The sequence below is a fragment of the Odontesthes bonariensis genome, chromosome 3 (assembly GCF_027942865.1).
Source record: "Odontesthes bonariensis isolate fOdoBon6 chromosome 3, fOdoBon6.hap1, whole genome shotgun sequence".
Classification (NCBI taxonomy): Eukaryota; Metazoa; Chordata; class Actinopteri; order Atheriniformes; family Atherinopsidae; genus Odontesthes; species Odontesthes bonariensis.
This window is the reverse complement of record NC_134508.1, coordinates 45,896,214-45,914,135: the sequence shown is the minus strand read 5'-3', so window position 1 is coordinate 45,914,135 and position 17,922 is coordinate 45,896,214. Positions and strand designations below refer to the sequence as shown.

The following is a 17,922-nucleotide window of genomic DNA, read 5'->3' as shown; positions in this document are numbered from 1 at the left end:
TTATTTCTCTGGATGCTGAGAAAGCGTTCGATAGGGTTGAGTGGGGCTACCTTTTTCAGTGTCTAGAGAGATTTAAATTTGGTCCAAAATTCATTTCATGGTTAAAATTGTTATATAAATCTCCAATGTCGTCAGTACGCACTAATAATAAAGACTCCCAATATTTCCCGTTGCACCGTGGCACAAGGCAGGGATGCCCATTGTCACCTCTTTTATTCGCGATAGCCATTGAGCCTCTTGCAGCATCACTGCGCTCCTCACCTGAGATTCACGGCATTTTAAGGAGTGGAAAAGAACACAAGCTATCATTATATGCTGATGATTTATTGTTATTTATTAGTGACCCCCAGAATACTTTACCACGCGTTATGACTACGCTAGATCATTTTACAGAGCTTTCAGGCTATAAGATCAATGCATCAAAAAGTGAGCTTTTTCCTGTCAACTCTGCTGCACAATCACTCTCTTTTAACTCCTGCCCTTTTAAGGTGACTACTGATAAATTCACATACTTGGGTATAGTTCTAACTCGGAAACTCTCAGATCTCTTTAAACTTAATTTTACTTCTCTTTTAGAGTGCACCAAGATGGCCTTTGACAAATGGTCTTCTCTTCCTATCTCATTAGCTGGCAGAATTAACTTAATAAAAATGAACATATTACCCAAATTCTTATATCTGTTCCAAACTATACCAATCTTTATCAACAAATCGTTTTTTTCACATCTTAACAAGATCATCTCTGACTTCATTTGGAATAAGAAACCACCTCGTATCCGTAAGGAATTTTTACAAAGACCCAAATCAATGGGCGGGATGGCCTTACCTCTTTTCCAATTATACTACTGGGCAAGTAACCTGAGAGCCTTGGCTTACTGGCTTCAAACCTATGCTATCAACGAGGCCCCTGCCTGGGTCCAAATGGAGGCTGATGCGAGCCTCCCATTATCCCTCCCAGCCTTGTTATACTCGGCCATGCCTATTACACCACGCCGAGCATCTATTGCCCCCCTAGTCTACCATTCACTACGAATATGGGCTCAGGTGCGAAAACACTTTGGCTGGCAGGCTGGATCGCTTTGTGCCCCAATCGTGGCAAATCACCAGTTTTCCCCTTCACTTCAACAGGATCCCTTCTTAGTCTGGCGCGAGAAAGGTATTGTCTCATTTAAAGATCTCTACATAGCAGATATTTTTGCCTCATTTGACCAGCTCAGAGCTAAATTTGATTTACCAAAATCACATTTTTTAAGATTTTTACAGGCCCGAGATTGGATTCGTAACCAAACCAGATCATTTCCTGCAATCCCTGAACGACAGCCCATAGATACTCTGTTCCCAACAGATCTATCTCACAAAGGCATAATATCTCTTATGTATATGAAACTCCTCTTTTCAGACGGCATCTCTTGATGCACTGAGAGAAGCGTGGCAGGCTGATCTAAACCTACAAATTACAGATACTGAATGGTCAGATATATTCTCAAGGATACACTCCTCATCAATTTGTGCCAGACATGGCCTACTTCAGTTCAAAGTAGCACACAGACTGCACTTTTCAAAAGCCAGAATCGCAAAGATGTATCCAACAATTGATGATTCATGTAATAGATGCAATTTTTCACCTGCAACCTTGGCTCATACGTTCCGGTCTTGTCCGAGGCTCTCGGGTTATTGGTCCTCTATATTTGATACCCTATCCAAAGTATTTAAAAGAACAATAAACCCAAACCCTCTCACAGCCATTTTTGGTATTCAATGTGAGGATGACCATCTTCCTAGGGCACAATCTGATGGCGTTGCTTTTGTCACTCTCATAGCGAGAAGAATAATTTTACTTAATTGGAAGCAGGCTGCTCCACCCTCCTACAAACATTGGGTTAGAGATACGCTACAACTCTTGAAGTTAGAAAAAATTAGACTGGCTTTACGACGTCCTAATAATAATTTCAGCAGGTTATGGCAACCTTTTATTACATACCTGCTCGGACAGGTATAGCGTTTTGATATGTCATGTATATATGTCATGTATATATTGTCATTCATCATTACTGAAAACCACATGAATGTTCTCTCACACACCTTTATTTTGTGTTAATTTCTTTAATTATTATGTTCTATTATTATTTTTAAATTTTATTTTATTTTATTTATTTTATTTTTTTTTCTATTGTTTGCTTGTCCCCTTGGGGTGGGGGGGTGGGGGGTTTTCTTATATTTCTGTATTTCTGTATGTCTTATGTATCATTTTAAATTGTGAAAACCAATAAATAAAGTGGAAAAAAAAAAAAAAAAGATCATTTTCAGGACTATATAGTTGAAAACAGCAGCTTCTGGTCACTGGTTGTTCTGTGCCAGCCAGCTGACAGAAGAAGAACCCCACAGATCTTTTAACTCCAAATGCGGTGTGTTTCAGATATTGTATTCACTGCTTGGACGTAGAAGATGTATGAAATAGCTGAATGGATTTCATCTATGTTCCACAGTTGCCAAACTGGAATGACATTCTAGTGGTGAAGAAAACACTGGCTTTTAGACTCCACCTCCAATGACACACCTCTAGGCACACTGTATAGAGCAGTGGTCTCAAACGTTTTTAAGCCCAAGATGCCTGACCTCCACCTTGGTGAGAGGCAAGATCTACCTATTGAAGTGTTGAAAGAAAAAGACAGTCCAGATTGTACTTCCAACTTGACGCCTTTTAATCAGGCTAATTGTATTCGAATTACATGAAATACTGTGGTCCAACGTTCTAATTAGTGCAACAAAGAAAACACTGTAACGAGCATATCACACTGGCCATAGTTTCACATAAACTTCAATTGTAAGTTATTCAATTTCATTTCAACACAAAAAGAAAAGGAATGTGGAATTTTACACTTATATGAGGACAAAATTTTATTTATGGTAGACAAGCAGATCATATCAAGTGTTATGTGTATCCACTGAAGTCACATTAATATCAGCATTTTAGAAAATAGAACTGAAATGCTAACAAAATTCTCAATGCAACTATCAAAATAGAACAATAATTGTGTTTTAACAAAATTCTCAGTCAGTGTAAATAAGCTCAGTGCAATTATGTACCATCTTATGCATCATCAGTTTTCACATTGCCATCAGATGTTAAAACTGGCATGTTACTCACCCAGATTAGTGAGATGGCTGTGACTGAATGCTGTCTGTGAGTGCTTTGTAATTTGGCTCATAGCTACTGACAGCTAGCCTGAAACAGTCTGTGAGGTGTTTGTCAGTAAGGCGGCTCCTGGACTTTGATTTAATTATTTTCATCTGTGAAAACGCCATTTCACAGAGGTAAGTGGATCCAAAGTAGGCGCTCATCCTTAAGGCTCTAGCATGGTTGCCGCGTCTGCTAGCGCGAGCGGTGTTGATGACATCACGATTTCGTGCCCGCCATATATAGTGGCGCCAGTCGATGCTCCAGTAGTTGCAATTTTCTCTGTCACAGAGGTGGCGCTACTCTACAACCATGAAAGTGGAGAAGAAAACAATGTCACTGTCAAGAGCAAGAATACTGTAATTAATGATACTGCTGCAGTATCTGGAAGATGAAATGCTTCGTGTGTTTCTGTGTTTCACGAAGTTCGTGAGCCAAGACAATTCAGTCAGTAGAGGTGAAGGTCTGAAGCCCCCGGCATCATCACTTGGAGTCTCTGCCCTCCTCTTTGCCTTCACGTATCTGTCCCGTAGCTTCTTCCACACATTCTTACAGAACTCTCCCTCGTTCCCCAAAGTTCTGCCAATCTCTGTCCACCAGTTTTGGGAGTTTACGTGCTCCCTGTGCTGTTTCACTGCAGTTTCATACAGCTGCCTGTACAAACGCACCTCCTGACTGATGCCGACTGGTGCACGACAACGCGCTGCACCGTCTTTTCAAGGCAAGCGCCATGCCTGAAACGTCATTTTGACGTCACGGGTCGGCTGCGCCTGAGCGACGCGTCAACTGTAACTCCGGCTTTAGTGCACATGAGGTGAGGAGGGGAAACTTCTCCCTGCTGACAATTCCCCAAAAGTTACTGTCCCATTTTGCAAATCAACCATCTCCATGTCAACCCCACTAGGCAGAGCAAATACCTGCTGAAATTTGGCTGCTACCTGTTCCACATCAATGGTCAGGAATGGATTTAAGACGAATGCAGCAACGTCTAATTCACCAAAACGTAGACTGAACTCTGCTGCCACTTTGTCCAGGTGAACACAGTGCTGCTCAGGGTAAAAAGCGTCCTTGTCACCGATGGCCTGTGACATTTTCTCCAGGTTAGGAAAGTGTGTCAGCCTCCTGTTTTTCAGCTGTGTGTTCCAAACACCGAGCTTGGCCTTGAACGCATTCACTGCGCTTATCATGTGGGGCAGGTGTGGGTCTTTTCCCTCAAGCTCGTTGTTCAGCTCGTTCAGTTTTGCCGTCAGGTCTGTCAGAAACCCCAGGTCCAGCAGCCACTGATCATCTGACAGCTCCTCATGCTCCTCGTCTCCAGAAAAGTCTTTATCTCGGGCAGCAAATCAACAAATCGCTGGAGCACTTTGCCGCGACTCAACCACCGGACATCAGCGTAGAGGAGTAGGTCTCCGTATGCGGCATCGAGCTCATCCAATAAAGCCTTGAACAAGCACTTTTGTTCTGATCGAGTTGATCAGTTTGACCACCAGAGTCATAACTTGAGAAAAGTTCAAGACCTTCCCCGCCAAGGCCTGCTGGTGAATTCCACAGCGGTAATTCATTACGGCACAGCGCAATAAATCCAGCGCGCACACCACGCATCGCTTGGGCTCCATCAGTGGTAATTGCCACCAGTTTGTGAATCAGATGTCATTATCTTGGACATATTTTTTAAACGTGTTGTAAATATCCTCACCTCTCGTTCTCTCCTTTAAGTGCAAAAGAGTGAGGAGATCCTCTTTTGTTGTAGAGTCCGGGAACGCCATCCTGACAAATACAACAAGTTGAGCTGTGTGCATTCTTGGCCTGAACACATGGTTGTCAAATGCATGCATCGCCCATGGGATTAAGTTCATTGATAACTTTAATATCTTTTGGAACTGTAAGGAGCGTTTCAGACCTGATGGCGTGCATCCCAATCGAACTGGATGCAGATTACTTGGTGCACACTTACGTCATGCTGTTGGGACGGCAAACCCAAACATGACTGTACAGATTAGACTGAAGGACACAGCAGCGAGGCAAACAACCCCCAGCCCGCCCCCCTCACCAGACCCTTTACTCCACATCACCCAAGGTCTCAAAAGGGCGTCTCTATCCCAGCCAGGACTCCAGCGACCACCATCAACCGAGAAACGCAGGGCACCCCCTCACTCCTCTTACATCATCTGTCCTGGCAGAGCAGGACACAAGGGGATGTGCAGGATGTTCAAGGAGCAGCACAACACCCAGAGTTCAAAACAAAGATACCATGCCCTGATATGATTACAATTAATTGAATTCCAATTGGCTTGAATTGGACTTTATTATCTAAGTGCCTTGAGATGACATTTGTTGTATTTGGCGCTATATAAATAAAAATGAATTGAATTGAATGTGTTCAGGGTCCCTGCTAAAGTAGTCCTACCACTCAAAATCAAATAAAATCACATTTATTTATATTGCACATTTCATGTTCAAAGTGCTTTACATAAAATAAAAGCATTGCAGCAGGGAGTGGAAGAAGCATTAAAAATACATCAAAGAATATAAAGAGAAACAAATAAAATCATTTAAATGAATTTAAAAACAAGCAACAGTCCAGACAAGTTCAAAGATACCGTGCAGATTTCATGCATATCAAATCATATCAAATCAAATCAACTGGACTCTGGACTGGACCAGCTGACCTGAGTCCTTGGATCTAAGAGCTCTGCTGGCTTTATATTCTCTGAACAGATCACAGATGGATTCTGGGCCTAAACCGTTCTGGGATTTGTAAACCATCAGCAGGCTTTTAAAATCTATTCTGTGACTGACTGGAAGCCAGAGTAAAGATTTTAAAGCTGCTGTGATGTGTTCAGATCTCTTAGTCCGGGTTAAAACTCCAGCAGCAGCGTTCTGGATGAGCTGCAGATGTTTAATGCTCTTTTTGGGAAGTCCAGTTAAAAGAGCATTACAGTAATCGAGTCTACTGGAGATGAATGCATGGATGAGTTTCTCCTGGTCTTTTTGGGAGAGGAAACCTTTAATTCTGTTGATGTTTCTGAGATGGTAAAAAGCTGCCTTGGTGACAGCTTTGATGTGGCTGCTGAAAGTCAGATCTGAGTCTATCAACACTCCGAGGTTACCAACTTGGTCAGTGATTGTAAGGTCCCGAGTCTCAAGATATTTACCAACGCTGACCCTCTTCTCTTTGCTACCAAACAGAATGATCTCAGTTTTGTCTTCATTTAATTGTAGAAGATTCTCTCTCATCCAGGTGTTTACTTCCTCCAGACACTGACACAGTACGTCTGCTGGGCTGCAGTCGCCATGGTGACAGAGACACATAAAGTTGTGTATCATCTGCATAACTGTGAATCTGACCCAAAGGGAGCATATACAAGTTAAACAGAAGAGGTCCAAGAATTGACCCCTGGGGGACTCCACAAGTCATGGCCACTCGCTCAGATTCATAGCTGCCAATTGTAACAAAATAACTCCGGCCTACTAAGTAGGACCTGAACCTGTTCTGAGAACAAGCTGGGACCCAATAGGATTCCTGTATTAGTTAGTAAAAGAAGGAATCAAAAACAGTCAGCCTGCTGGGTGAATCTAATCTGTTAACGGTACCACGTACAACTCACAATACAACAGAGACCGGTGTAAACTCCACAAAGCTAGCCTTACTTAATATTAGATCTCTGTCCAATAAGTCACTGTTAGTTAATGACTTCATAATTTCACACAATTTAGATTTTCTTTTTCTGACAGAAACATGGTTAACAGAGAGCACAAGTGCTACTGTTCTTAATGAAGCAGCTCCCCCAAACTTTAGTTTTATGGATAAATTCCGAAATGGGAGGAAAGGTGGGGGAGAAGCTGCCTTATTTAAAGATACATTCCAGTGTAAAGTACGGTGGCCCTTAAGTGCAAATCACAACGGCAAATCAATAAAAAGAACGGGAAAAGAGAAACGACAACGACATTAACCAAACCGGAAAAGGTTGGTACCCTTGGACGACATGAATCATCGCTGATTGGACTGGTCGTCCATTGAACCGGAAGGACTATGGTTTGCATGTTTTCAAAATATGAGCGCTGCTAGTGACAACGTATGCGCTGCTGATAAAGAATATTTTGATGCGAATCCAGGAGACCTCCAGCGATTTTTAAAGAGCACCGGAGTGCCTGAAAGGGTAGTCCAAAAATGTTCCACTTGCAGGGCACGGCTTCAATGTCGAGGTTTGCAGAGCGGGGCACCAAGAACGGAAGGGGGGAAAGCCTGCTTGAGGCACACTGCTGAGAGGCCCATAAAGAGCTGACTGACATGCAAAACCACATACCCAAGGACCCAGACAGTGGAAACGCCGAGAGACTATACCTATTGGCATTGAAATCAGTATTTTACTTTACTACTTGTTTTTGTAGTTGAAGTAAGCTTGTATAATTTGATTTACCAATTCAATTAAATGTTCAACCTGATTCATCTAACTTTTCAAATCAGAGCAGCTCTGACCCTTGGTTATTTTAAAATGACCTTGAACCCACTTCTTGCCATTTGTTATCACTGTTTGCATTAATATTTCAAAGACACATGGCTGCATAACTGTCGCCAGGCTGAAAACAGTTCTATTTAGCTGTGCATATGACACCTGAAAGTATTTTATCTGCACTCTTCACTTTTAAATTAATTAATTAATGATTATTTTTAATGTTTTTTTTAATTTTTATTTTATTATTATTATTAGTAGTAGTAGTATTATTATTATTTTTATTTATTTATTTATTTTTAATGATTTTATTACCTGATCACTGCATAATTCTTGTAACATTTTCCTCTTGTTATATTCTGTAATACCAAATAAAAAATTCTCTGAATGTTAGTTTATGGCTCTTGTTAATGTAACCCCAGGAGAACCTCAGCTGATATTAGATAAATGTGCTGGGTTTGCTGGGTTGTGCTTATATAGTGAGCTAAGGGTTATCCTGCTCGTACCACATGGAAGCTACCTGATTAACAAGTTGGATAGACCAAAAGACAGTAGTGCTCTCACTGCAAAGAGAATATTTTGTCAACATTTTGTGTCCTTTGTTAAAAGCTAAAAATTATATTTATATAAATTATTTGGGGTCCAACATGATATGATCAGGTCATATTTGTAAAACTCTAAAATTGTTTGTTTACTCTTTCTTTCAGAGGGCGTATCAAGCACCTTGACGTAGTGACACTCCTACGGAGAATACCTCCTCCATTGGGCTTTGGCAAGTTCTGCCCTCACAGAATTGCCTGCAAGGTGAGAACATTTTTGTCATCAAAATGTAACATGCTTTTTCTTTCTGGAGTTAAGAGACTGGCAAGTTTTCACTTGTGATATGTTGGAAGTGACTAAGCTGTTGCATGTAATTACATCATCATTCAGCGCTGGACAGAATATAGCTGACCTCCTGCCTCTTCTACCAGAACTGAGCAACCAAGAATATGGTTTATCCTCTCTGGCTAGAGTCTGAAGGGTTTGCTTGGACTGTCCGAGCCTTGTACTTCGAAAGAATTTGAATGTGAATGTGTTAATAAGAAGGAAGATTTCTGTCTCTTGGTCTGGTGTGAACATTTGTATAACATGTAATCTGTTTTGTTTCTGCAGAGGTTGGTGTCGATGAACATGCCTCTCAACAGTGATGGAACTGTCACCTTTAATGCAACTCTGTTTGCTCTGGTTAGAACTGCACTAAAAATAAAGACCGAAGGTTTGTCTTATAGCATCATTTTAAAACTGTAAACTACTCAAGAAATAGTTAGGTAAAGCAACACTAAATATTTGCCATAAGAAGTAGTAAAAGCCACTGACACAATGAGGCAAGTTCACAACAAGAATGTTCAGTTTAGTTTTGTTGCACCACATGTCATCTTCAGGGCGCTTTAAACAGAGAGCTGTCCACTTACACACACTCCAATTAGTTTTCAATTCACTGTAATCCAGATAGATTCCAATTCAACCCCTTTTTTTAACTTAAAATTAAAATTTATAGAAGATAGTTTTGTTAAGGAAGTCAGACTAAATCAAATCATCAATTAATTTCAACAAACATCTAATGTTCAGTAATGTGAAGAACAAAGTAGAAAATCAAAGAATGAATGTACTTGTTTCCTCTTTCGTGTCTATATGTGCACTTTTCCATTTTCCTCCTGTCAGTCTCAAAAATGCTTATTTTAGCTGACAGGGGGCTGGTTGTACAGATATTCCAGTGGTGCATAAAGTTTGTGGGCTCTTTACATCATGGAAGAAATGGATAAATACTGAAAAGTTTACGTGGTTTTCAAGTAGACCAAAACTGAAAAATGTCATAAGTAAGTATATGACAAGTAGAGATACGACTTTGCAGTGGTTATTGAAGGAACTTGTGAATATTGTTGTTTACTGTCTTGAATTGATTGTCCTTCTTTTGTCCCATTATTGCTCTCCCATTACTCAGGTAATTTTGAACAAGCCAATGAGGAGCTGAGAGGAATTATCAAGAAGATCTGGAAGCGTACTAGTATGAAACTGCTGGATCAAGTCATCCCACCTATTGGAGGTCAGCTTTTATCATTATCAGGGAGCCCTCTGATGATAGAAAAAACACTTTTTACAGGTTATGCAAGAAAGTAAGCTGCACTGACACAATAATAACTGTACCTGTACACAGGTAGAAGGATCCAAACAGGAACAATAGTGTAACAGTGAGAAACATCTCTCTACTAAACTTATGTAGATACAAATAAATATATACACTGTTTGGAGATGGCATCTGGTGCTGGCGCTTTGAGTCTTCCTGAGCTTTTCTACTCCAGCTGACCACTCAAAGCACTTTAACATTAAATGCCACATTCACCCACATACAGAACATAGTCTATCTAGTTTTTTCACAGGCTTTTTTACACAGTGCTTTGTTCTAAACATTCATTTTAGATTCACACTCATACACTAATGAACGCATAGGTAGGCAATGTGGGGTTCAGTGTCTTGCCTGAGGACGCTTTGACATTAAGCCTGGGGAAGCAAGGAGTCAAACCACCAACCTTTCAAGTCTTGGCGGGTAACTGCTCTTCCTCCTGAGCTACAGTCGCACCAACTGCTACCAATAGATGGAACATTGTTGCCTCGTGCAACTTAACCTCAAAGCAGACAAAGAGGTGGTTGAGGTCCTATCCCAGATATGCCTCACTGCCAACAGATGAGAGGTTGTTGCATCTGCAGTTGGTACTGTCCTGCACACCTTTCACATCTGCCTTGTGTCATTACTTTAGAAGCAGTCCTAAATCCTTCTCTTGTAAGCAGTCTTGGCCTCCCTGATGACTCTCTTCACGCTTGCTCTGGCAGTACTGGTTAACACCCCATAACCAGATCTGAATGCTGTGTTCCTCTCCTGGAGCTGCCATTAAACTTTTCTTATCATCTTATCATCAACGTTTTTATCCAAAGTGATCTACAAGTGAGGATATAACAGTACAGCTAACAATAAGCTACATAGAAGGAAACCACGAGTCAGGCTCAAGAGATATACTTTAGTGAGGAGAGTGAATACTTTTACAGAACTGCATGTCGCATTCTCATTAGGAGCTGAGCCCCCGAAGGACTGACCCTAAAATTGCCCCTGCTTGGCATTTTATTACTTCACTATTTTCTGAGAAGACTGTACACTTACAGTCTGTGTTTGCATTAACAGATGACGAGGTTACGGTGGGGAAGTTCTATGCCACCTTCCTAATCCAGGATTATTTCCGGAAACTGAAGAAGAGGCAGGAAGAGTACTATGGCTACCGTCCTACCAAGAAAAGTGCTACGAATGAGATCCAGGTATGCAAAAATGGTGTGACGATTAGATTGATCTCGTTTAAATTATTCATTTGATTTCAATCAACTACAAAGATAATGTTTCTACACAGTATTGATTTTTTTTTCATTAGAGGAAACAGATTTTAACTGTTTTTATACTACTGAAAAGCAATGGAATTCTTGATAGCTAATATTTACGAGGTGATTTTTAATCAACCACTTAAATATAGTTAGATGTCTTTTTGGTTACCTATTGTAACAGCAAGAGGGTTCCAGGTTCGAATCCCAGCTGGTTCTTTCCTTCTAAAGATCTCACAGACAGGGTTCTCCATCAGACATTCACTCTTACCAGTTTGCATTTTCAGCTCTGCGATGCACTGCAATCTTACCTGCCACTGGATCAGACTCTACCAGGTGGTGATCAGCTGACAGATCAGCCCCTCTTCACCAAGACATACGGCCTCACGTCTTATGATACAACTACAAAATAGATCATTGACTTTGAGCCAAAGGTGGCCTGGTATCAACTACACTTATAAACCACCTTATGCCCGAACAAAGTGTTTGTTAGGGACAATGCATGATCCACACAGATGTTTAAGTCCAAAAACCAAATACTGAATGAGATCAGATCAGAGAGACTTTGGAAGAACACCAGCAGCATCATGGAGGACACCACACTCTCAGAAATGATTTTTATTTGATCTAACCTGCAAAGGAGATATATCTCACTGTGCAACATGTTGCTCCTGTGTATAGGGAACATGCAGCACATTAGCTCTATATGTAGCATACCTTTATGCTATACCGCTTTCCAGTATTTTATTATCGGCCTGCTTTGAGCAAATACTTTATGTCCACATGTACTGTGAGCCTGAGTGGTTCTTTCCCCTTCTTTCTTGCTTTACATATAACCAGATCCTTTGTGTCTATCAGGCTGGACTGAGGAACATAGTGGAAGAGGCCCCTGCAGAACTCCACAGAGCTATATCTGGAGACTTAGTTGCTGATGAGGACACTGACCAAGCAGCAGAAGGCATCATAAGGGTGGGCACAGAAGTTACAAATAACCATGCCATGTTCTCTGTCTTCCTTCAGTCTGGAGTGAAGGAGGTCTTATGTGAATACAATGATATCATTGTCCTTTACAACATTAGGCAGCACCCACCAATTTCCAGTTTCTTACCATCTTAGTCGCATTTTAAAATTCAACTGGGAAATTATTTAATACATCAACAAACAATGCACACAGATTAGAAGAGGAAGCAGGAAATACAGACACATGAGTAAGGAGGTGGGTAGCAGTCGCCAGGAATGGTCATTTTAAACATCATCCAGGGATTTTCTTATCCTGGTGGGGACATGTGGTGGAATGAAGTATACATACACATGCAAAAGAGTAACATTTGGCTGATTTGTCATGTGACGGCTGATGATTTGGAGGAGTTGAAACAGCGGCAACAAACACACAGGAGAATTCTCAGGACAAATGATAAGATATCCAGAACAATACAAAATCTCTGCATCTGCATCTATCCATCTTGGCTGAGTTTGTATAGCTGTAATCTCTGAAATAAACGCACAGTCCTTCTCTCTGAGCCAGAAGAAGGTTGGACTTAAGAACAGCCTCTTATCACAGCGCTCTTCCAGTGTGCATCAGTCTGATCTGCTGTGGTGGTTGTGGAGATGACCTCTCAGGATCTTTTGCAAATAATTAAACCTCTTAGCTTCTTTTTGTTGCTTGACTTTTTTGCTTAAGCAATTATCTAATATCATTACTTATGAAAAACATACAATGCAAATACAAATATAACTATGGAATGATTTAAGTGCCAGAAAAATACAAGAATGAATCTGCAAAAGATCAAGAAGTCAGGTAATACAAAGACAAATCCTAAAATCTCATTTAAAAACATTTCAGTTTCATTTCATCTGCGTTTGTTTGATTATTTATGTCACGCTGTGTGGTGTCGACGTGGAGATGAGAGGGTTAGGGTTCGGGTCGAATGCAGATATTAAAGTAAAACTGGATTTATTCAAAGAAACTATAACAAAAGGCGCAGCAAAGCCAGAATTCCAAACAGCAAAACAGAGCAAACAAAAACCCGAGGAACAAACAACTTGACTTGAACAGTGAAAAACCTGACTTGGGAACATGGGTGACGGTGAGGATCTGACAGTGAGGGAATGACAACCGGGACACTGAATACTGTTTTAGGGTGATTGTTGAGTGAGTGCAGCTGCTAATGAACACAGGTGAAGGGAGTGGAACTGATGACCAGGCCAGAGGGATCTGAGGGAAAAGGTGAGGACATGGCACAACTAAAGATGAGACACAAACACAGAACATGACAATTTATGCATTTATTATTTTCATTTTTTTAATTAATCTTTTTCTGTGTATTTATTTTTCTATAAAATAGTTGATGAACTTCTCCAACATCCTGCTGCATATTCCAACAGGGTCACTGCTAACAGTGAAACAGTGAAACTTATAGTTAGGGATGGCTCAGGTGATCCTGAAACTTCCCATAATTGTAGTGCATGAGTGTGTGATGGCGCCAGTTTGTTTGGCGATTCGTCTTCCTCGGGCGCTCTGTTTGACGTTTGCTGCAGCCCTGATCATCGCCTTTTTTTCGGATGTGTCTGCTCTACTCCATTACGACCATCAAGCCTTGCTTTACATCCGCGACCAAATTCTCCGTGAGGCTTCAACAGCAAGATCCGAACCAAGAAATTGGATTACACCACCCCCTCCAGTACTGACAGGTATCCCAGCTTACCTGCGTCGTTCGCCCGCAGCCCGACCACGGAAGAAGCGCTCCAGGAGACGTGGTAGGAGAGGAGGCCTGCTGGTGAAACTCAAGATCCATGTACTCCCAGGCCGAACTGCTGCCCGGCGTCTAGAGCGATGGCTCCGTCCTGTCTCGCCTGCTACTCCTGTTGAAGCCTTCCCTGACTGTGATGCTGGTATATTGCCTCGTCCGCTGTTGTTCCCTGCCCCGCAAGCCGTCCCGACAGCGCTGTCTGGACCACATCGTCCTCAAATCCCCACTCGCTGGCGTTCCATGCGTAGGTGCAGCCGTGGCGCAGATCTCTCTAGCCTTCGCCCGCTGAAGCGCACTGGACCGTCGGCTAGCGGCGAGCTAACCCTCCAGATTCAATTCAATTCAATTCATTTTTATTTATATAGCGCCAAATACAACAAATGTCATCTCAAGGCACTTAGATAGTAAGTCCAATTCAAGCCAATTGGAATTCAATTAATTAATAATAATCATAATTCATAAAATAATCCAATTCGTTCATATAGAGCCAATTCAAAAACAATTTCCTAGCTAAGAAAACCAACAGATTGCACTGAAAACTTTTTGTTTTTCGGTCCAATCTCCCGGCCTGAGCGGCGTGCCTGAGGCGACTGTGGAGAGAAACGACTCCCTTTTAACAGGAAGAAACCTCTGGCAGAACCAGACTCAGGAAGGGTGGCCATCCGCCTCGACCAGCTGGGGTTTGAGAAGACAGAAAAAGGGGGGGGGGGGAGGGGGGCAGGGGGCCACCGCGACGGCGGCACTGTAACACCATTCAAAGGATATCTGTTGGAACAGGGAAACACGAGTTAATGACCACAATAATATCACATATACATAAAGAGAGTAAAGTGAGGAAAGGTGTGTCAGATGAGGCCCCCCAGCAGTCTAGGCCTATAGCAGCTTAACTATGGGATGTTTCAGGATCACCTGAGCCATCCCTAACTATAAGCTTTATCAAAAAGGAAAGTTTTAAGCCTGGTCTTAAAAGTGGAAAGGGTGTCTGCTTCCCGGACATTTACTGGCAGCTTATTCCACAATTGAGGGGCCTGATAACTGAAGGCTCTGCCTCCCATTCTACTTTTAGAAACTCTGGGAACCTCAAGTAAACCTGCAGTTTGGGAACGAAGTGCTCTGTTAGGAAAATATCTTACAATGAGATCTTTAAGATATGATGGAGCTCGGTCATTAAGAGCTTTATATGTAAGGAGAAGAATCTTAAATTCTATTCTGAATTTAACAGGGAGCCAATGAAGAGAAGCTAAAACTGGAGAAATATGATCTCTGCTGTTAGTTCTCGTCAAAACTCTGGCTGCAGCATTTTGGATCAACTGAAGGCTTTTCAGAGAATATGTAGGACAGCCCAATAATAAAGAATTACAGTAGTCCAATCTTGAAGTAACAAATGCATGAATTAGTTTTTCTGCATCACTCTGAGACAAGATGTTCCTGATTTTAACAATATTACGAAGGTGAAAGAAGGCAGTCCTAGAAACCTGTTTTATATGCGAGTCAAATGATAAGTTCTGGTCAAAAATAACTCCAAGGTTCCTCACTGTAGAACTAGAAGCCAAGGAAATACCATCTAGAGTAACTATATAGCTAGACAATTTCTCCCTGAAACGCTCAGGTCCAAAGATAACGACTTCAGTTTTGTCTGAATTTAGCAGCAGACAGTTCTGAGTCATCCAGGTCTTTATGTCTTTAAGACATGCTTGTAGTCTGACCAACCTATTGGTTTCATCTGGTTTTATAGATAAGTACAGCTGAGTATCATCAGCATAGCAATGGAAATTTATGCCATGCTGTCTAATAATGTTACCTAATGGAAGCATGTATAAAGTAAAAAGAATCGGTCCAAGCACAGAACCCTGGGGAACTCCATGACTTACTCTGGTGTGTGAGGAAGATTCTTCGTTTACAAGAACAAACTGAAATCTATCAGATAAATATGATTTAAACCAGCCTAATGCAGTTCCTTTAATCCCAATAACATGTTCAAGTCTGTGTAATAAGATACTGTGATCGACCGTATCAAATGCAGCACTGAGATCCAACAGGACAAGCACAGACACAAGTCCGCTATCAGAGGCTAAGAGGAGATCATTGGTAACTTTCAGCAGTGCTGTTTCTGTGCTATGATGCACTCTGAATCCTGACTGAAACTCTTCAAACAGATTATTTCTGTGTAAATGATCACAAAGCTGAGCTGCAACTATTTTTTCAAGAACTTTAGACATAAAAGGGAGATTGGATATAGGTCTATAATGAGCCAACACTTCTGAATCAAGAGTAGGTTTTTTAAGTAAAGGTTTAATTACAGCAACCTTAAAAGTCTGAGGTACATATCCTGTCAACAAAGACAGATTGATCAAATCCAATATGGAAGTGTCAATTAAGGGGAAAACCTCCTTGAACAGTCTGGTTGGGATTGGGTCTAAAACACAAGTTGATGGTTTAGAAGAGACTATTGCTGTTGTTAGTTCAGAGAGATCAACTGGGCAGAAGCCGTCTAAATACAAATCAGGTTCTAAAGATACTTCTAAAGCTGCTGTACTTGATGATACATCACTGATAATAGTGGGAAGGACTCCATCAATCTTCTCTCTGATAGAAACAATTTTATTAATAAAGAAGCTCATGAAATCATCACTGCTGAGAGTTAAAGGAATAACTGGCTCAGCAGAGCTCGGACTCTTAGTCAGACTGGCTACAGTGCTGAAAAGAAACCTGGGATTATTCTTATTCTCTTCTATCAATGATGAATAATAAGCAGTTCTAGCTTTACGAAGGGCTTTCTTATACATTGTTAAACTATCTTTCCAGACTAACTGAGACTCTTCTAAATTAGAGGAACGCCACTGTCTCTCCAGCTTTCTTGCAGTCTGCTTTAAAGCACGCAGCTGTGAATTATACCAAGGAGCCAACCTCTTCTGACTGATTACCTTCCTTTTCAGAGGGGCAACATTGTCCAGTGCTGTACGCATTGAAACTATAGTGCTGTCAACAAGAGAGTCAAATGCTGCTGGAGTAAAGTTTATGTAGTCGTCCTCTGTCATATCTGCACATGGCAGTGAAGAAAAGGATGATGGAATTAATTCTTTAAATCTGGTTACAGCATCCTCTGATAGACACCTTCTATATGTAAATTTCTTCTCAGAAACTGTATAGTCAAGTAATGTAAACTCAAAGGTTATCAGAAAATGGTCAGATAAGACAGGGTTATGAGGGAACACTGTTAACTGTTCACTCTCAATGCCATAAGTCAGAACAAGATCAAGGGTGTGATTAAGGCAGTGAGTCGGTCCGTGAACACTCTGAGAAAATCCAATAGAGTCTAATATAGAATTAAAGTTCATATTCAGGCAGTCATTTTCAACATCTACATGAATATTAAAGTCACCCACTACAATGACTTTATCTGTACTCAGCACTAACTGGGATAAAAACTCTGAGAATTCAGACAGAAACTCAGAATAAGGGCCAGGTGGACGATACACAACAACAAACACAAGAGGTTTCTGGGATTTCCACTTTGCGTGGGAAAAACTGAGAATCAGATATTCAAAAGAGCTCAAACTAATCTTGGGTCTGGGACTGATGAGTAACCCTGATCTGAAAATAGCTGCCACTCCTCCTCCTCTGCCTGTGGTTCGAGGAACGTGAACATTTAAACAGTCACAGGGAGTTGCTTCATTAATGCTAACATGATGCTAACATGATGCTAACATGATCCTCCTGCTGCAGCCAGGTTTCTGTAAGACAAAATATATCAATATGATGATCACAAATCAACTCATTCACTAACAGAGACTTCGAAAGGAGAGATCTGATATTCAGCAAACCACATTTAATAGTTTGATGTTTTTGTTCAGTTAAAGTTTTTGTTTTAATAATTTCTTTTTGCACAAGAGGATTTGCTCCTTTTGTGTTAATTGATTGGGTGGGTAGCAGTAGGTGGGAAGCTGCAGAGAAGTGTGTAAGACTACAACTCTGCATCCTGGTCTGAGCCCTGGGTTGTCATGTTTTAGGGTGGCAAATAAATTCATCCATATTTCTAGAAATGAGAGCTGCTCCTTCCAAAGTGGGATGGATGCCGTCTCTCCTCATCAGACCAGGTTTTCTCCAGAAAGATTGCCAATTATCTATGTAGCCCACGT

At 41.2% G+C, this 17,922-nt stretch overlaps 1 protein-coding gene across 1 annotated transcript in view; it reads left to right on the top strand.

The window, feature by feature from the left end:
• LOC142377627 (dihydropyridine-sensitive L-type skeletal muscle calcium channel subunit alpha-1-like) overlaps nucleotides 1-17,922 on the top strand; it is a 289,148-nt gene that overhangs the window by 239,225 nt on the left and 32,001 nt on the right. The window contains exons 36-40 of the mRNA XM_075461932.1: nucleotides 8,339-8,435; nucleotides 8,784-8,886; nucleotides 9,613-9,714; nucleotides 10,846-10,976; nucleotides 11,892-12,002. Coding sequence (XP_075318047.1) covers nucleotides 8,339-8,435; nucleotides 8,784-8,886; nucleotides 9,613-9,714; nucleotides 10,846-10,976; nucleotides 11,892-12,002 — 544 coding nt within the window. The remainder of the gene's footprint in view (nucleotides 1-8,338; nucleotides 8,436-8,783; nucleotides 8,887-9,612; nucleotides 9,715-10,845; nucleotides 10,977-11,891; nucleotides 12,003-17,922) is intronic.